Here is a 21,534-nt window from a genome sequence, read left to right as displayed (position 1 = left end):
GGGAGAGCTTAGGAGCCTCCTTTGCTTACTTTTGCTTCCTAAATATCGTGACATCTTCTCCATCACAGACGTCTCTGAAGGAAAAAGTCAGAGAAGAAAGGAGAGAAAGAGAGAGGCAGAGACCTGGAGAGAGAGAAAGAGGGAGAGAGAGAGAGAGAGAATGAGAGAGTACCAGGGCAAAAGAATCATTAGAGACAGTCTTGTCCTGGAAGGAGAAAAAAGCTTCCAGTAGGAGGGCGTGGTAGGGTTAAATGTGGAGGAAGGTCAAATAAGTACTGACATGTGCCCTCGAAATTTCCAGGGCTACTGGAAGGTCCTCATCCTTAGCATGAACAAATCTAGTGGAGCAGCCAGATTGCACAGGAATAAGCAACACAAAAGGAACAAGAATGTGAAGATTGAACCCCAGGGCTTCTTGGCAAATGTGGCAGCAACTTATGATTTAAATAGGAACATAGCAGTTTTACAGTCACTAAATGGAAGTAATATCTTTAAAAGACCTTACCTCATACTGAAATCTTTACAGAGGAAATATAGGATGCTTGGGAGTTGTTTCAGAATAATCTGGATGGTGGCAGTAGTGGTGGGAAGAGAAGAGTAGATAAAGCAAGATCGGCCATGAGCTGATAATTGTTAAATTTGAATAATAAGGATATTGAGTTGGGGGAAGCTCATTCTACCATTCTGTCTGCATTTTTATGTATTTGAAATTTTCCATAATAAAAAGTTGAAAAAAATCAAAGGCAGGAAAACTTAAAAAAAAAAAAAAAGAAAGGGTTTATCTAACTGGTCTTGGCTGAGGTTTTATTTGGAAGAAGCAGATGAATTTTGTGAATATTTTTCTTAGTCACATTGAAGAAATTATGCCCATGTAGTACAGCATGTCTTCTGGTTTGACAAAATCAGTGGGTGGTTCTTGCTCTAGGGGTTATGGGTGATCACTTAGTCTGGGTTTCTGATGACTTTACCTCAAGGTGAATGGTCCTGCCTCTGGCTGTGACCTGTGACTGGCAGATTCTATTTATACCTCCAGTGAACTCTAATTTGATTAGTAGGATATCAATTTATCACTTGTTGACTTCTTCCAGAAGCAATAGAGAGAAACTGAACACTGATTTATTGCTTCTAGAAAGTTTTGTGACAGCTTCTCATATTCTGTGTATTTATTTTATTTATATTCGTGAGTTTTATTTGGAATAAAATATATTTAGTGAACTCTCCCTGAAAATAGAATTTTCTTGTGCTTATCATATCTCCTTCTAAGCCTCCCAATAACCCAAGATACACTGGAAAGTGAATTTCTCAAAAAATGAATATGATAGGGCGGGGAAGCGTGAGCGTAAAATCAAAGGAAGAAACCATAAAGGGAATATTTAAAGAAATGTGTTATTTGCTTAAAGACATATGAATAAAATGGAGGTACATCTCAAGAAAAATATTTGTAATATACACAACAGTTATAGAATATCTTAAATATATGTGTGTGTATCCATATAAATCAGTGTATGTGTGTGTATAAATCATTACTCAGTACACACACACATGCACACATACCCTGCCATAAAGTAATAAAAAAAGGATAAATACCCAATGGAAAAATCTAGGGAAAATCTAAAAAGAAAGTCAAAATATGTCTTGCTGGTAAGCAAACATATGCATTTAGAAAAAATGCAAATTGAAAAATAATTTAACAACTCCCCCTGCCATTAGATTTGTAAGGTTAAGAAATAGTAATAAGAAGTGATAACATACGTAAGATGCAATTCGAGTTTTTATATCCTGGTGGTGGGCATATAAATTGGTGCAACCTTGGCAATATATTCAGAGGTGTTAAGAGTTTGCAACCTTTCCTCCAGCAAATCCATGTGTAGATATGTCATAATCTTCATAAGGAGATAATCAGAAATACTGACAAATATATTCAGAGGGTAACTATTGCTGCCTTATATCTAATAATGAGAAAGTTGAAAACACCCTAAAAATCTAGTAGATACATCCATCTGCTGGAATGTCATACTTTCACAAAGTATCATGTTTCTGAAGGATAAGTAATGGCATGGGGGAAAGCTCTCAGTAGAGTGCTAAATGAAAAAAAAAAGAAAACAAAATATATAGCATGTTAATTTGGTTCTATATATGTATGATGTACACATAGCACTCTTTTGCCTTCCTTTCTTTCCTTTACCAAAATGTTAATAGTGCTTATCTGAGTGGTGAGGTTATTGGAGATTTTTGTCCTTTGTTAATGTACTTTAAAATTTTTCTTATAGTACTTTTAACTCTAAGTATGTATTAATGATATGCTAAGAAAAAAAATTAGGAGAAACAGACCTGAAGCAAATGATAAAATAATATAAATACACAGGGAACTTAATTTTTAATTAATTTTTATTTGATAAGTAATATATGAGTAATTCTCAGTACAGAATGACCATTAGGATTTTTTATAGGAAAATGAGGAAGCTTCTCTCTCAACCACTCTCATCTATGAAAGAAACATTGATTAGTTTGGTGAATATCCTTCTAATCCTTTTTCTACGTATATATACATATATATATGTGGATATACAATGTATATTTATACACATGTACATAACATTTTAATAAACATAAATGGGGGGTACTATAGATTTGCTATTTCATCTCTTATTAATGATCTTTAATATTTTAAAAATTAAGGTCTTAAAGACCTCCACATGCATAGATATGGGTCTATATTGTTCCTGTTAGTTGCAGGGTTCTACCCCATTATTAATGGGCATTTATAGTCTGTCCTTTTCTATATTACATGCAATCCTGTAACAGATTTCCTTGCACACAGATTTTTGGGCACATGTGAAAGACTGTCTTTCAGATAGATTCCCTGCAGTAGGGTTGCTGGACCCAAAGTGTATGTACACTTAAGATTTTAACAGATAAAACTAAATCACCCTCCAGATAAATTTGACATTTCCACTAGTTTATATCCCCACAGACAACATTTTATCCTAAGAGGAACTCTATGTAATACTTGTTGATAAGCGTTAGTTCGATGAGGGTAGAAATGCTTTGAAAACCCTGAAAACAGTATTCAGACATAAAATCTTACTCAACCTATCCTCTTCTCACTGACTCATATTCTGAAGAAGTCAATGTAATCACTCATTCCAGCCTCCAGAAATGTGCTTTTCAGGATGTATACAATATATCTGTACTCTGAGGGTAATAACATACCTACTTTGGGACTGTTGTAGGAATATACATATAATGGACTGTACTTAGCAGTCACTCAGTAAATGTTGGCTTTTAGCACAAAAAACATTCAACAGATATTACATGCCTGCTGTGTGCAGGCCCTGAGCTGGCCTCTAAATTACAGACAAACAATCCAGCCATTGTTCCTACCCAGACACAACTTGCCACTTCTTGGAGCAAATAGCAATTAAAATAAGAGGTTCTTGTTAAATGTGGTGAATGGGAAGGGAAGAGTAAGGATGCAGGGAAGGCCTGTAACCCAGTTTCAGTTGTCAGGGAAGGCTGCGGACCTGGCCATAGGAGGTCAGACCTGGGGATCTGTTCGGTCCAAGTTCAGAGCTGGGGGAAGAGGAGTTATGAAGGTGTTGAGGTGAGGAGTGTCCTAGGCAGTGGGGAAGCAGGCGGGGAAGTCCAAGGGCCAAGGAAAGTTTGTAATTCCAAAGAAAGCTTAGCGTGACTGGAGGAAGGTGTTACTACATCAGGAAAAGAGGGCCTTGACTGACTAGGGATGTTGAATGTCATCCTGGGGGCAACTGAAGGGTTTGTAGCAGAGGAGAGAGAAGCCCAGATTTGGGCTTTGGCTGCACGGTGGAGAGTAGTTGGAGTAGTTTGAGGCTGGGAAGTTGGGGACAGTTGGGGGGCAAGACCTAGGGGACTGTGACCCAGGTGGCAACACTGGGGATGGAGTCAAGGCTTTATATAAATCCAAGTAGACAGGACTACACAGTATGGAGCTGAGAAGGAGAAACATGTCGAGCAATTCCCAGAAGGAAAAACTGGGAGGATAAGTATTGAAGGTCCTGTTCTTCAGGAGAATATTCTAGTCTTTTGATTTAGAAAGTAAAAGCCAATGGAAGAAGATGAACATTTTTCAAGTGTATTATTCCACTGTGGACTCTTGTGCTTGGTGCCTTTTGTGGCTTTGTAAATTCTCATCACAAACCTGTGGACAGGTAGCACAATCCCTGGCATGCTTACCCTGCTCCAATATTGACAGTAAGAGCAAGAGCAAGAATCATGATAATGATGGAAATACATTGCAATAAATTCCACTTTCACTCTCAAAGCACACTTTCAGCTTTCATTCCTTAATATTTTCTCTGCCTGGAAGAGACCCTCAGCTGTATATGGAAAGAATAAGAAAACAATAATCTAAAAAACATACCCCACTTAGTGGGATGTATAACTTTTTGAGATTTGGATGTAACATTTTATGAAAAAAAAAACACAACAATAGAAGGGAACTGGAAAGAAACATGAATCCTAACCCACTTTATTGAGAATTTTAATTGACTCTTAATCCTATGTTCTGTGCACAGCCACATCTGGGTAGAATTATAAAGGAGTATTTGGATTTGTCCCCAGCTCTTTGATTCATGACTTCTGTATAGGCTCTTTATTGTTCTAGAACACAATGCTGTTTTGGTTTTCAGTGTTTCCTGGACCAGCATCAAATCTGTCCCTTGAAAGTGGAGTATTGAGCAGAAAGGTTGCCTTAGCAACTCTTCATTACAAGATGCTAAGTGGCACTTTTTCTTTCCAATGAACCAGATAATTTACCTGAGCTCTTACAAAAATATTAATTCATCACCAAGTCATATACAGAATAAAACTGTTGTATTATTTGATGAATCTGGAATGCAAAGATCTTTACTGCTAATTGCTTTGAAAAAATGATTTGGGACCATTAGTCTGCATTATTGGAAAGTCTACTTCATCGCCATCATCATCTTTACCAGCAGTCCCTCAAGGCATCCTGCTTTACCCTAACCTGGGTTCAGCACATAGATTTGTGTTCAGAGAGCCTGGGTTTGGACCTGAGCTGTCATTGACTCCTAATGGGTTAAGGTTCCAAATCTAGTACTTGAGGATCCCTCATACTAGGTTCTAAGCAAGGCATTTGATATCATAAAGTATCTCATCTAAAAATTTAGAACAGCCTAGTGAGGGGGCTATTCATTTCATCACTTGGCTGACAAGAAATGTGAGGTGCAAAAAGGTTTGGGATGTTGTTAAAGACACAGCATTTTGTTCCTTTCATATACTGGAGCACTGAACATAGCAAAACTATATATTGAGAAAAGAACTTATTTTAATTAAAAATTTAAAAAGACAGTTATAAAACTATACATATTCATCATGTAGAAAAATTAGACAATATAGATAAGTAAAAAAGAAAGAAAGAATAAAGTGATAATTCTACCACAGATGAATTATTAGGTTTATCTGGTCAGGCCTTCTTCATTACGTACATGTCTTTTGTTCTTTATTTTTGTTTTACCAAAGTGAAGTCAAACTGAATATACTATTTTGTACCTTCATTGTCACTCAACGATCTATTGTGAACATTATCCATGACAACAAATATTTATCTAATATACCAATTGAAATTTAACTTGAAAAATATACCTTTGTATTTTCTAAAAGCTGAGATTGAAAATGTAAGATGTAATCTACACGGTAGTAACGAACATATTTTCATAGGTTATGAATGGTCTTATTGACACACTGCTTCTCTAGGTAACTTGGTAGCCCTGCCTTCATTTCACTCTTTGGAGACTGGAGATGTTTCAGTTTGAAAGCAGACATTTAAGCTTCAGCACTCAGCAGTTTGTACAACTGCACTATCTCTAAAGCCATTGCATCTATATTCAGAGCTCTCCAGGCAGGATTTGCACAGCATTTGCATTTGCATTACGCAGGCGCAGTCAGACGTCTCCCTGGTCACTTGGATAGGAGGCTCTGGGATATTTATTGGAAGAACTGATTTAGTTGGAGAAAAAGTGAAGTAGGTGAATTCAGTCAGGGTTGAACAACAAACATATAAATACCAGTTTCATACTATTTTCTCATTTTCAAAATGTGAGATTGCTTATATGCACAGAGTGTTGTCACATAAATTCACCTGTACTACTATAACAAATAATAGCTGGGCATATAATTCATATTCTGCTTTCTTCACTTAGCATATGTTATGGACATATTTCCTGGTAATGACCCTTTGGGGATGAATTTTAATGATTGTACTAATATCTAATAATAGGAATTATTATAATTTTAAAAATTATTCCCCCATTATTGGGCAATTTAATTGGAATTTTCCTATATCTTTGCTATTACTTAGAACATTAACATTAAAAAAAACTGCCAGTTGCTATGTGAAAATGGTATTTCATTTTAATTTTCTATTCTTTTATTGCTTGGATATAGTTTTCATATGTAAGCTAAGTATCTCAAAGTTTTCTTCACATTATTCATATTCTTAGCAAGCACCTCATTAAAAATAGCTAAGTTAGAGGTGGAGCCAAGATGGCGGCATGAGTAAAGCAGCAGAAATCTCCTCCCAAAACCACATATATCTATGAAAATATAACAAAGACAACCCTTCCTAGAATAAAGACCAGAGGACACAGGACAATATCCAGACCACATCCACACCTGAGAGAACCCAGCGCCTCGCGAAGGGGGTAAGATACAAGCCCCAGCCCCACGGGACCCGAGCGCCGCTCCCCCCCAGCTCCTGGCGGGAGGAGAGGAGTTGGTGCGGGGAAGGAGAGGGAGCCCACGACTGCTGAACACCCAGCCCCAGCCATCCGGACCAGAGCGCAGACACAGTGCATGTGTGGGGTCCTGGATACTAGGGAAACAGGCCAGCAAGACCCGTGAGCGGGTGCCTGAGGCTGGTGCCTGAGGACAAAGAAAAGCGAGCGGTCTGTTTTTTTTTTTTTAATTATTTATTTAATTTTTTGTTTTTGTTTTTGTTTTGTTGTTGTTTTGTTCTGGCAAGTGCTTTCTGGAAGTCTTAAAGGAGCAGGGAGGGACACTTAGTCCAGAGGTAGGGAATCTGGGGATCTCTGGGCACTCCAACACCCTGGGCAGCAGGGAGCACGGAGGCCCCTTATGGAGATAAATAGCCTCCCGGCTGCTCCCCATCCAACGGGGCTCCACCATTTTGGAGCAGCAGCCTGAGCCAGGCCACGCCCACAGAAACAGCAGAGATAAACTCCATAGCAGCCCGGCAGGAAGCAGAAACCCTGTCTGCACGCAGCTGCCCAGCACAAGCCACTAGAGGTCGCTGTTCTCCCAGGAGAGGAGGGCCACAAACCAACAAGAAGGGAAGTTCTTCGAGCCCTCACTCGTCCCAGCTCTGCAAACTATTTCTATCACCATGAAAAGGCAAAATTACAGGCAAACCAAGATCACAGAGGCAACACCAGAGAAGGAGACAGACCTAACCAGTCTTCCTGAAAAAGAATTCAAAATAAAAATCATAAACATGCTGACGGAGATGTGGAGAAAAATGCAAGAGCAATGGGATGAAGTTCCAGAGGGAGATCACAGATGCCAGGAAGGAGAGTACAGAAGTGAAACAAACTCTGGAAGGACTTGTAAGCAGAATGGATAAGATGCAAGAGGCCATTGATGGAATAGAAACCAGAGAACAGGAACACATAGAAGCTGACATAGAGAGAAATAAAAAGATCTCCAGGAATGAAACAATATTAAGAGAACTGTGTGACCAATCCAAAAGGAACAATATCCGTACTATAGGGGTACCAGAAGAAGAAGAGAGAGGAAAAGGGATAGAAAGTGTCTTTGAAGAAATAATTGCTGAAAACTTCCCCAAACTGGGGGAGGAAATAATCGAACAGACCACAGAAATACACAGAACCCCCAACAGAAAGGATCCAAGGAGGACAACACCAAGACACATAATAATTAAAATGGCAAAGATCAAGGACAAGGAAAGAGTTTTAAAGGCAGCTAGAGAGAAAAAGGTCACCTATAAAGGAAAACCCATCAGGCTATCGTAAGACTTCTCAACAGAAACCCTACAGGCCAGAAGAGAATGGCATGATATATTTAATGCAATGAAACAGAAGGGCCTTGAACCAAGGATACTGTATCGAGCACAACTATCATTTAAATATGATGGCGGGATTAAACAATTCCCAGACAAGCAAAAGCTGAGGGAATTTGCTTCCCACAAACCACCTCTACAGAACATCTTACAGGGACTGCTCTAGATGGGAGCACTCCTAAAAAGAGCACAGAACAAAACACCCAACATATGAAGAATCGAGGAGGAGGAATAAGAAGGGAGAGAAGAAAAGAATCTCCAGACAATGTATATAACAGCTCAATAAGTGAGCTAAGTTAGGCAGTAAGATACTAAAGAGGCTAACCTTGAACCTTTGGTAACCATGAATTTAAAGCCTGCAATGGCAATAAGTACATATCTCTCAATAGTAACCCTAAATGTAAATGGACTTAATGCACCAATCAAAAGACACAGAGTAATAGAATGGATAAAAGAGCAAGACCCATCTATATGCTGCTTACAAGAAACTCACCTCAAACCCAAAGACATGCACCGACTAAAAGTCAAGGGATGGAAAAACATATTTCAGGCAAACAACAGCGAGAAGAAAGCAGGGGTTGCAGTACTAATATCAGACAAAATAGACTTCAAAACAAAGAAAGTAACAAGAGATAAAGAAGGACACTACATAATGATTAAGGGCTCAGTCAAACAAGAGGATATACCCATTCTAAATATATATGCACCCAACACAGGAGCACCAGCATATGTGAAACAAATACTAACAGAACTAAAGGGGGAAATAGACTGCAATGCATTCATTTTAGGAGACTTCAACATACCACTCACCCGAAAGGATAGATCCACCGGGCAGAAAATAAGTAAGGACACGGAGGCACTGAACAACAGAGTAGAACAGATGGACCTAATAGACATCTATAGAACTCTACATCCAAAAGCAACAGGATATATATTCTTCTCAAGTGCACATGGAACATTCTCCAGAATAGACCACATACTAGGCCACAAAAAACACCTCAGTAAATTCCAAAATATTGAAATTCTACCAACCAATTTTTCAGACCACAAAGGTATAAAACTAGAAATAAATTGTACAAAGAAAACAAAAAGGCTCACAGACACATGGAGGCTTAACAACATGCTCCTAAATAATCAATGGATCAACGAACAAATTAAAACAGAGATCAAGGAATATATGGAAACAAATGACAACAACAACACAAAGCCCCACTGCTGTGGGACGCAGCAAAAGCAGTCTTAAGAGGAAAGTATATTGCGATCCAGGCATACTTGAAGAAGGAAGAACAATCCCAAATGAATAGTCTAACATCACAATTATCGAAACTGGAAAAAGAAGAAAAAATGAGGCCTAAAGTCAGCAGAAGGGGGGACATAATAAAGATCAGAGAAGAAATAAACAAAATTGAGAAGAGTAAAACAATAGGAAAATCAACAAAACCAAGAGCTGGTTCTTCGAGAAAATAAACAAAATAGATAAGCCTCTAGCCAAACTTATTAAGAGAAAAAGAGAATCAACACACATCAACAGAATCAGAAATGAGAACGGAAAAATCACAACAGGCTCCACAGAAATACAAAGAATTATTAAAGACTACTATGAAAACCTATATGCCAACAAGCTGGAAAACCTAGAAGAAATGCACAACTTCCTAGAAAAATACAACCTTCCAAGACTGACCAAGGAAGAAACACAAAAGTTAAACAAACCAATTACGAGCAAAGAAATTGAAATGGTAATCAAAAACCTACCCAAGAACAAAACCCCCGGGCCGACGGATTTACCTTGGAATTTTGTCAGACACACAGAGAAGACATAATACCCATTCTCCTTAAAGTTTTCCAAAAAATAGAAGAGGAGGGAATACTCCCAAACTCATTCTATGAAGCCAACATCACCCTAATACCAAAACCAGGCAAAGACCCCACCAAAAAAGAAAATTACAGACCAATATCCCTGATGAATGTAGATGCAAAAATACTCAATAAAATATTAGCAAACTGAATTCAAAAGTATATCAAAAGGATCATACACCATGACCAAGTGGAATTCATCCCAGGGATGCAAGGATGGTACAACATTTGAAAATCCATCAACATCATCCACCACACCAACAAAAAGAAGGACAAAAGCCACATGATCATCTCCATAGATGCTGAAAAAATTTGACAAAATTCAACATCCATTCATGATAAAAACTCTCAGCAAAATGGGAATAGAGGGCAAGTAGCTCAACATAATAAAGGCCATATATGATAAACCCGCAGCCAACATTATATTGAACAGCAAGAAGCTGAAAGCTTTTCCTCTGAGATCGGGAACTAGACAGGGATGCCCACTCTCCCCACTGTTATTTAACATAGTACTGGAGGTCCTAGCCATGGCAATCAGACAAAACAAGGAAATACAAGGAATCCAGATTGGTAAAGAAGAAGTTAAACTGTCACTATTTGCAGATGACATGATATTGTACATAAAAAACCCCAAAGACTCCGCCCCAAAACTACTAGAACTGATATTGGAATACAGCAAAGTTGCAGGATACAAAATCAACACACAGAAATCTGTGGCTTTCCTATATACTAACAATGAGCCAACAGAAAGAGAACTCAGGAAAATAACTCCATTCACAATTGTATCAAAAAAAATAAAATACCTAGGAATAAACCTAACCAAAGAAGTAAAAGACTTATACTCTGAAAACTACAAGTCACTCTTAAAAGAAATTAAAGGGGACACTAACAGATGGAAACGCATCCCATGCTCATGGCTAGGAAGAATTAATATCGTCAAAATGGCCATCCTGTCCAAAGCAATATACAGATTTGATGCAATCCCTATGAAACTACCAGCAGCATTCTTCAATGAACTGGAACAAATAATTCAAAAACTCATGTGGAACCACCAAAGACCCCGAATAGCCAAAGCAATCCTGAGAAAGAAGAATAAAGTAGGGGGATCTCACTCCCCAACTTCAAGCTCTATTATAAAGCCATAGTAATCAAGACAATTTGGTACTGGCACAAGAACAGAGCCACAGACCAATGGAATAGACTAGACAATCCAGACATTAACCCAGACATATATGGTCAATTAATATTTGACAGAGGAGCCATGGACATACAATGGCGAAATGACAGTCTCTTCAACAGATGGTGCTGGCAAAACTGGACAGCTACATGTAGGAGAATGAAACTGGACCGTTGTCTAACCCCATATACAAAAGTAAACTCAAAATGGATCAAAGACCTGAATCTAAGTCACGAAACCATTAAACTCTTGGAAAAAAACATAGGCAAAAACCTCTTAGACATAAACATGAGTGACCTCTTCTTGAACATATCTCCCCGGGCAAGGAAAACAACAGCAAAAATGAACAAGTGGGACTATATTAAGCTGAAAAGCTTCTGTACAGCAAAAGACACCATCAATAGAACAAAAAGGAACCCTACAGTATGGGAGAATATATTTGAAAATGACACATCCGATAAAGGCTTGACGTCCAGAATATATAAAGAGCTCACACACCTCAACAAACAAAAAACAAATAACCCAATTAAAAAATGGGCAGAGGAACTGAACAGACAGTTCTCCAAAAAAGAAATACAGATGGCCAACAGACACATGAAAAGATGCTCCACATCACTAATTATCAGAGAAATGCAAATTAAAACTACAATGAGGTATCACCTCACACCAGTAAGGACGACTGCCATCCAAAAGACAAAGAACAACAAATGTTGGCGAGGCTGTGGAGAAAGGGGAACCCTCCTACACTGCTGGTGGGAATGTAAATTAGTTCAACCATTGTGGAAAGCAGTCTGGAGGTACATCAAAATGCTCAAAACAGACTTACCATTTGACCCAGGAATTGCACTTCTAGGAATTTACCCTAAGAATGCAGCAATCAAGTATGAGAAAGACCAATGCACCCCTATGTTTATTGCAGCACTATTTACAATAGCCAAGAATTGGAAGCAACCTAAATGTCCATCGATACATGAATGGATAAAGAAGATGTGGTACATATACACAATGGAATACTACTCAGCCATAAGAAAAGAGCAAATCCTACCATTTGCAGCAACATGGATGGAGCTGGAGGGTATTATGCTCAGTGAAACAAGCCAAGCAGAGAAAGAGAAATAGCAAATGATTTCACTCATCTGTTGAGTATCAGAACAAAGGAAAAACTGAAGGAACAAATCAGCAGCAGAATCACAGAACTCAAAAATGGACTAACAGGTACCAAAGGGAAAGGGACTGGGGAGGATGGGTGGGTAGGGAGGAATAATGGGGGAGAAGTAGGGTGGGTATTAAGATTAGCATCCATAGGGGGGTGGGAGAAAGGGGAGGGCTGTACAACACAGAGAAGACAAGTAGTGATTCTACAGCATTTTGCTACGCTGATGGACAGTGACTGTAAAGGGGTTTGTGGAGGGGGGGACCTGGTATAGGGGAGAGCCTAGTAAACATAATATTCTTCATATAATTGTAGATTAATGATAACAAAAAAAATAAAAATAAAAAGCAGTTCCTCTGTGGTGACCTCCAATAAGTTCTTCACAATGGTATAAAGCGCTTATCAAAGTGTGGGCAAAGGGTCTGTTTGTGTTTACACAGAGGATCAAAACATAATTTGGCTACCCAGAAAACGAACTAAGATACGATATGAAGAAGTTCCAACATCAACATACTCTGGAAGAGTCATTCCAGAAGATGATCATCAAAAAACGTCAACAAAGATCCTGGCGCTGTTGCAGTTGTAGCTGCATTCATCCCACTAGTTCCTGGAATTGCCATTGGAATGAAGAAGGAGATATCTAAGCTGGCCTGTGCATACAGTAAAATAACAAATTTGACTAGATCTATACTGCTGGAACTCAACCAAGAATTAGGAGAAGTGCACGTTGCAGCGCTCCAAAATCTTGAGACTACAGACTATCCACTGTTAAACGAACATATGGGATGTGAACAGTTCCCAGGAATATGTTGTTTTAAATTGGCTGATTTTTCTCAAACTATTCAAATTCAGTTAGACAATATCCATCATATCATAGATAAGTTTTCACAAATGGTTAGGGTGCCTAACTGGTTTTCTTGGTTTCACTGGAGATGGCTGGTAATTACAGGTATGCTTTGGTTATATAACTGTATTCCTATTATGTTAATGTGGGTGCACAATTTAATTAGTAGTTTAAAACCTATACATGCTTAAGTTACTCTACAAGAAGATATATCAAAGAAATAACCAATCTTCCCATGTTTTCTTCCGTCTGCTACTTCTATTGCTTTTCTTCTTCCTTCCTAATTACAATCCTTAAATAGAATTCGTGCCTCATATCGAATTTACCGAGTATCATAATTCTTCCAAGTGGTAAAGATATCTTAAGACAAATGTTGGGCATCAAACCCACAGGGCATAAATCTGCAAAGATGTAAAAAGCCAACCTTTTCAAACAATATTGCTTCTCTCTCACTTACCAACTTTACATTTCCCTGTATGGCCCTGGAAGATGACTGGTTAGCCAGAGACAGGTAAGATTCCTGAAGGGAGGAACAACCTAAGACAGGCACAGTCGCAGGGGGGCCATCAGGTAAGAAATTGGGGATCAACAGAGGTGAGGCTTAGAACCTCACCCCCCCTGTTTTGAGAGAAATCATCTGCATCCGTGGATGTGTTGTTGCCCTTGTCTAGCTTGGATTAATACTTAGCCTATAGGCACACACCTGATCATCTACATTTGTCCTCTTACAACACTAAACTATGTTTTCTACCTTTATCTTGCATCTACCTACCACTTCAGCATTTTATTAAAAATAATAATAATAATAATAATAAGGGAGAAATATGGGGTTCACATATAAATCAAGTATAAAAATCAAACGAATATTCATATTTGACCTGATTGTTTATAGTTCATAATGCATGATCAAAACCGAAAGTTTCTGTGATGACTGCCTTTATACTGTTCACCATGTAAGAACTTATTCACTATGTAAGACTTTGTTCACCATGTAAAAAATAAATAAAAATAAAAATAAAATAATAATAAAAAAGCAAAGTTACATGCATCTCATGCATCAGTTATTAAAAATTTAGATTTGGTGGAATCCAAACTTGATTGTTTGATCTACCCAAACAAAACAGATAAAACAATTTTTAAGCCTCAGCCATTATTCTAATTTACATAGTTTTAGTCTTTCATTGTATTTGATAAATGCATCCTTTTTAAAAGGAATAAAGAACTACAGAGCTTAGTGGAAAGCCATATAACAAAAACTGCAGTTCATGTCTATACCCAGACAGGGATTGAATGAGAAAGTATGCAAAGAGTGCCTAATACTTGGCAGAGAGTAAAGGATAAACACTCTTATGATTATTGAGGGAATTATTTGTAAGTACAGTGGTTGGTTATGGGTATCTCTGATCTGATAGTCCATGAGTTGTAGCAATTTTTTCTACCTTTACACTCAGTGACTCCCTCTCTCTCTCCTTTCTCTCCCTCTTTCACAGTTGAATCACTCTTGGTGTGATTAGTTAATATCAACGTGCTAAAGTTTCTTCTAGGTTAATCTCAAGGGACTTGAAGTTGGTAATACCTTAAGGCTCCCTTTTGTTATCAAATATAGTCCAGAAGGGTCTCTCATTAGCTGGTGATGCTTGGTTTGTATTATAAGAGGTCATACGTAAACCATTTTCAAAGGAGACGTAATCAGTGGTATTACTCCCTAGGAAACAGAGTTGTCAGTTCCTTCATTAAGCATGCTCTCCTCCCTACTTGCTTCTTATAGCAGCAGGGTGGCCAGGATTCTGATCCCTCAAGTTCCTGTGAGAAGACCCCTTGTGACCTCATAGTCACACTAAATTTGACATCATAAAGAGAATATACCATAGGACCTCTGTGTGACCACCATGTTGTAAAAACTAAGACCACAGACTGGAAGCGTGGAGTATGATTTTGTCTCTCTAAATCTGTATGCTGCAAAGAATGAGAGCAGGCGCACATGAGCGAAATTTGAACTACTGCCACACCGAAGCACACGATAACCATGCAAGGCATGAGGTGCAAATCCACAAAAGAGGAAAGTAGAAAGCCAAAGGGTGGTTTTCTTTAGGTCCCTCCAGCCAGGAGTCAGGCTGATCATGGTGAAATGCTATAATGTTGCAAAGTGCTATCATGTGGCTAAATGTTCTGTGGTGTGGATTGGAAATTGAGCCATAAGTTGGCAAACTTGGGAGATCCATTTGCAGACTTCTAAAGGGGTATTTTTTCTAAGGTTCATAAAAACATAAGGGTCTTTGATTTTGTTGAGATTTATTTATTTTTTTCTCTGAAATTTTGTGGGATATGGAGCTCTATTTTGAGATATTTGTTTCTTCACTTCTGCAAGCTTCATTCCATTTTCAAAGTCCAATTGATTCACCTTTAAACCTACTGTTCTGGCTTCTTTTCAACAAAGATTGTTTAGAAGCCACGTATTGAATTCATGTCAAACAAGTAGCGAGGTTTGACTCTACAGCCTCTTCATTTCTTTCTCTTCAGTTTTCTGAATCTACCTATTTTGTTTTCTTGTTGATGTCTTAATCACAAAGTAAATATATGTAGCTTTCAATTTCAATGTCTGTTTTTCCCAAGATAAAATTTATTATTTAGATTATTCTTTGCCCATCCATTTTTTCCTACGGCACTTAGGTATGTGTTTATATTTTTATATGACTGTTGCATCTTTTGGCAATCTAACCTTAATTAATTTTAGTCATAATTAATAAAAGTCATTGTCAGATGCCTCATAAAATTAATTTCTTCTCAGGTAAATTGACATTCTGATTGTTGATTTGCTCAGCCATCATTTTTGACAGATTTTTGTGTATATTTTAAAATTTTAGAATGCTGGCTCATTTTAACAAGTTTATTTTAATCTGTTTTTTTCTCTTTGTCTAAATGCTTCCCCTTTAACCCATTTCATTGGCATTTGAGCTCTTGTCCATGGTGATACTTGAATATTATAGATTCTGAAGGTGGCTTGTGTTAGTTTTCAGTTGAGGCTACATCAGTGTCCTCTCTGCCTTGGGCCTTCTTTCACGGATAAAAGGCCCACACACCAGTGCTGGCTTCAGGCACCAAGCCTGACTGGGGCCCTTGTCTTCCAGAGCACTCTGGTCCCACTTGCTGTCTAGGAGTTGACCTTCCACAGACCCTGCCACCTGGGACACAGTCAACAAGCCCACAGCTTCCACCTGGCTCACTTGTTCACAGTTCTATTCAACCTTTTGTCTCTGAAAATCTATTTATCAACCATGCCTCTTTTCTTTTTCCTTCTTTCCTTCGTCTTTACCTTTTATGCATATTTTTCTTAAACAGTAGCAGCAATAATGAAATTTTTGTGTGATTTTGGAGGCAAGGGGAGCTAAAAACATGAACTGTATAATCTTGATTGAAAACAAAAATTTGCTTCTTAAAAGCAAGTCCCACATTTCTGTAAAGCTTACATGCTCCTTGTGGTTAGAATGATACAATTTTTAAATGATATTATAGCATAGTGTTCTCTTGTTAGACTTTATTTTTTTGATTAAACATTAAGATATAGACGATACCTTTTTAGTGAATGTGTATTTATCCATTTAACAACAAATATTTGTTGAGAGTACACTGTGTGCCAGGCAATGCTCTAGGTGATAGGACTACAGAAGTGAATAAAGTTCCTGCTCTTATGGAGCTTATAGTCTACTAGAGAGAGAGATAATATGCAAACAGGTGAACACGTAATATTATAGGTACTCTTAGATGGTGGAATCAGAGGCATCCTCAAACCCAGAAGTGGGCAGCAAGTGCAGATGGAAAGAACTCAAAAAGAAGCCCTCTGCTTCTGGTATTCTCCCCTGTTCTTATAAAACATAGTTTCTTTGAACACTAAGACTTCTCTGACATGTATAAGAATCTCTTATATGTTGGTAAGGAAAATGGTCAGAAGATGTTATCTATAATCAGATATTCTCAAGAGAAAATCAAATGTAAAACAAACATATGAGAAAAATGTTTAACCCAACTGCTCATTTACAGAGTAGCAGCTATGAGATTCTATTTTTTATTGCCGCTCTCATCAGCTTGACTGTCTTACAAAGTTAACACTCAGTTCTGACTTGAGTTTCCTGAAACAGCTTTGTGTGTGTGTGTGTGTGTGTGTCTGTGGTGTGGTGGTGATTTTTAAAATACATAACTTTAAAAATTGGAAGGAAAAGATTGGTAATGATATCTCTGATACTTATTTTTTCTATATGATTTTCTATATTTTCTAATTTTTCTATAATTATATTGACTGAATGGTCAGAAGAACATACTGGATAGCCATGCAGACCCATTTTGGGAGGCACATGTTAACCTGTCAAATGACACCTTCCTTTGGTATTGATGTGTAGGTGCTCCCTCTGGCACATGTGAGCTACAATGCAAATAAGATGGCACTAATTAACCCCCAAGGAGTCAAGCTCAGTATCTACAAGCAAAAAGTGGAACAGGCAATTAAATCCTATGAAAAGTGAGTATTACTCCTGGCTGCTCCTTAATGGCTGTGCAATTTGTCTGTTTGGGCTTGTTTTCTCTTGCTTTAGCTGAGATTTTTCATCTGGAGCAGCTGTTCAGAAACCCTCTGTAAGAAATACCAGCAGGGGTGGCAGCTAGCACAGGGGTTCCTCAGGGCACTAAGTACGGTGCCTGGGTGTGTCTGACAGACATTTAAAGACCCCATCTTCCTTTTCCAGAATCTATAGAAATCTCATGTTCCCATGAGATCTTTAAAAGCTTTTCTTTCAGCAGAGTGAATGTGATCATTTCAACACCTAACATTCTGGAAAGTGCCTAATAAAACTCCACAATAATGAGAACATGGAGCTAGTATAAATGTTTGCTATTATGTAAACCATTTTTATACTGAAATCATGATCGAGTTGGCTCCAAAGTCATATTCCTACATGGTCACTGTGTTAGTGCCGGGATAGAGGGCCTCTTTTCCCAAGGGCGGATGACCCAGTCTCACCCTTGGCTTGTCATCACCTCCCCTCCCCCAGCACTTAATTAATCCTTGGTGCCCAGACTTTACTTACACTTTGAGCATGCCCAGCTTTTCCCAGCAAGCCTGTTCTTGGAAGCTGCACAGTTGGGTTTTCATTGAGTTTTCCCATGGGTGGGGAAAGGAAATAAAGTACACAAAGATAATGATGTGTCCCAGGCCAGCATGTGCTGGTCTTTTGTCATTTTGCAGTGTGGCTAGTGTGTGTTCAAAAGAGGCTTAAAGACAACTCCTGTCACCTGGAGCATAAGCAGGCCAGAGGCTGGCCTTTGCCTAGTACACCATCGCAGGCCTCCCGAAGTCTCCTTCCACTTGAGCCTTTCCTACTGCCTCACCTGCGGACGAGTCTGTCCGGCACGAGCTCCTGCAGCTGCCTCCATGGGTTCCCCAGGGTTTCTCTGAGTCCTTGTCTGCCCTTAGTTTCTCTCACAGGCAGAATGGACTGTGCCACGGCTTGCAGCCTTCCCCATGGGCGTGAGGCTTTGCTCACACAGACGCTGCCCACCTTCTCTGCCCTCCCCCTGCGCCAGGCAGGCCTTTCCTGTCCTCCCAGCTCTGCTCCTCCTCCTAGTATCCTGCTGTCCCCCAGCTGGCCCCTTCATCCCTTCTGGCCCCGGCGCCAATGGCCTTCCTCAGAGAGGCTGTTCCCGGTGACTCTCCACCACCCGCCCCGCGCAGTGTTCAGAGCACTCATGGCTGCTGTGCAGGCCAGCCTCTCCCCAAGAGGATGTCAGCTCCTGAATCAGGGGCTTGGCCGTCCTGCTTTCTCCCTGTCCCCTCTTCCTAGCAGGTGTCACTATGAATATATTTGACTATTGGAATTTAATTTGAATTTGATCTAATTCAAGTTATTAAAATTTGTCAAGTTTAGTTATTTAAAATGTAATATAATATCATACTACAGTTTAATTTTCTTAAATCAGTCAAATATTTGACTTCTAATATTACCTGGTCTATGAAAGCCTTATGCAGGCTTAAAAGCTAGGGTTTTGAGGTCAGGCAGTTCTGGGTTTCATTCTTGGTTCTGACATCTATTTGGCAAGCCATGTGACAACTGTGAGCTTCAGATTCCTTATTTGCAAAATCTCTCACCGGGCAGTTGTGAGGGTGATGTAAATTATATATAAAGAACAATTAACATTAATTACTTCCCCATTTCATTCTCTGAACCTGCTGATCCTAAAATACGCATAAATAATGTGTAATAGTCACATAGCTCTTCCCACTGTGTTAACCCTTTCCCAAGTGTTTTTAGAAGACAAGGACTCCCCTCCTTCCCAGGCAGAAGAGAGCTCTTCTTCCTTAAAACCAAAATACAGAAATTATAAGTGATTTATCCCCCTTCTTACTTCCAATGAGTGCATCTGGAAAAGCTATGTAGCACTTCGAGAAGTATTATTGTAGGGAAAATGGAAGTTCCAGTGGCCAGGATGTTTACCTGACCCTAATCTACTTGCCCACTATGCCCATGCAATGATGTAATTGGCTTACTGCTCAGGCACATACTTACACACCTGGTGGCAATGAGCCATGTTGTCTGTGTTGCTATATAAAGAGCTCACCCCAGTGCTCTCGCCAGCTCCGGCTGGTAGAGACAGGTTGCTGACTTGCCAGAGACAGACGTGGTTCCAGCACTCAGCCTGCCACTGTGAGAATAAAACTTGATATAAACCCTTTTACCCACAACGTTCCATTGTTAGTTTGGTCTCACTGAATCCAGAGTGAATTTGCCTGGGGCCAAAACCTTCCGGCAAGATCCTTATACTATATTGTTGTTATTATTATTATTTAATATGATTAATATTATTTACTATTTAATATTGAATTGTATTGATTATTTGATATTATTAATTTGATGTTTATATTAAGTGATTTATTTCATATTACCTAGTATTATACAGAACAAACCTTATCTTTTGCACTCAATAGTATTTAAGAATTTTGTTGGTAAATTGTCAATTCCCTTTTCAATCTTGTTCTGCCTTTCTAGAGATATGCATTAAAAAATAATTAATGAAACTTGGTTTATTCCCACCCCATCCCCAATACCACATTTCTAAGGGGTTTTCCACTGCAAGTAAGCCACATATAACCCTAAATCCATATTGTTAGGAATGACCAGGCAGATGGGCAGCTCATAGCCCTTTGGCTGAAGCAGTGACATAAACTGACTCTTTTGGTCACACTTAGTGCCCATGTGCGAGGGTCTTTTTGCATCAGTACTTTAAGAATCAAGGCAGAAATTTTGGCTTTGTGTGTCTGAGCATAAGCTTTGAGTGAGGATTGGCAGGACCATCTGGGTTCTGGGTTGATTTTTCTGCAGCTTATTTTGATTATGAGTGTAGGGTCAAGATTACAGCCCTCAGATCCACAGGAGAAGCAGCAGCTGTAACTTGGATCTGGGACCTTGCTTAGTAACCTCCTCTTATGACCTCTGAAATGCTTGGGCTGCTCATTAGACTTCTGAAATGTCATTAATTTCAAGCTGCTTTGCAAGTGAGTCAGTTCTTAATATAAGTAGATTTGTGAACTAGAGATATAGGAAGCTAGTGAATGCAATCCCTCAGCCAAATTCACTGTCCTAAAACAAAGAGGAGAATGTGGTTAGTAAATCCCTGAATCAAGGGGCTGGACCAGCCTCCGAGAGGCTCCCGGACCCATGCCTTCCCAGCATTCCCAGGGCATGGCTCTCACCTCACACACCTGGTGGCTTTCCTACACTCGTGTACCTGGCCAGTGGAGCCAGAATCGGCACATTTTTGACTGCCCTCAGTTCACAACCACCCACTTTTTCTGCCCTGTGCACTTGGGAATATTTCAGTGAAAATGGAAAATAGAGGAATAATGAGAGCTTATGAAAATATGCTCTTGGAAAAATCCAAAAGAGTGAATTTAAATTAGAGATGTGCTAGCTAATTGGACCCACTTTCACTAGTGATTTCTCAGAGTTCCCCAGCCTTGCCCTTTTTCAGAACCTGGAAGGAATGAACACTGAGTTATTCCTGGCCTCTCTATATATACATCTTACTTACTCCTCTCAGCACCAAGGCAGGTGGTAATATCCTTGCTTTATCACTAAGAAAACAGAGTTTAAAAAGTTACGTGACGCAGGATCGCACAGCAGCAAAGTGGAAACACAGTTTTGCACCCAGACCCATGTGCCTCCAAAGCCATGGTCCACACTCCCAGCCTCCCTGCTGCACTACCTCCACTTTCAAGGTTTGGATTTAAGAGGATTTTTAAGTAAAGTTGTTTTTATTGTTCAGAAAAGCACACATGCCAGTGCCTCCTGTGAATCCTTCTAACACGTTTTAGAGGCTCTGATTGTTGTTACATGGGCCATATGATTAAAGAAACCCAATGTCCA

General features: G+C 39.1%; 1 protein-coding gene across 2 annotated transcripts in view; it reads left to right on the top strand.

The window, feature by feature from the left end:
• Positions 1-21,534, top strand: part of VWA3B (von Willebrand factor A domain containing 3B) — a 212,119-nt gene that overhangs the window by 151,718 nt on the left and 38,867 nt on the right. For both annotated transcript variants that reach the window (XM_036880051.2, XM_057496959.1), the window contains exon 20: positions 17,518-17,636. In XM_036880051.2, the coding sequence (XP_036735946.2) occupies positions 17,518-17,636 (119 nt within the window). The remainder of the gene's footprint in view (positions 1-17,517; positions 17,637-21,534) is intronic.

Source organism: Manis pentadactyla, chromosome 2 (genome assembly GCF_030020395.1).
Source record: "Manis pentadactyla isolate mManPen7 chromosome 2, mManPen7.hap1, whole genome shotgun sequence".
NCBI lineage: Eukaryota > Metazoa > Chordata > Mammalia > Pholidota > Manidae > Manis > Manis pentadactyla.
The sequence above is the reverse complement of the archived record's forward strand: the minus strand, read 5'-3'. Positions and strand labels throughout refer to the sequence as shown.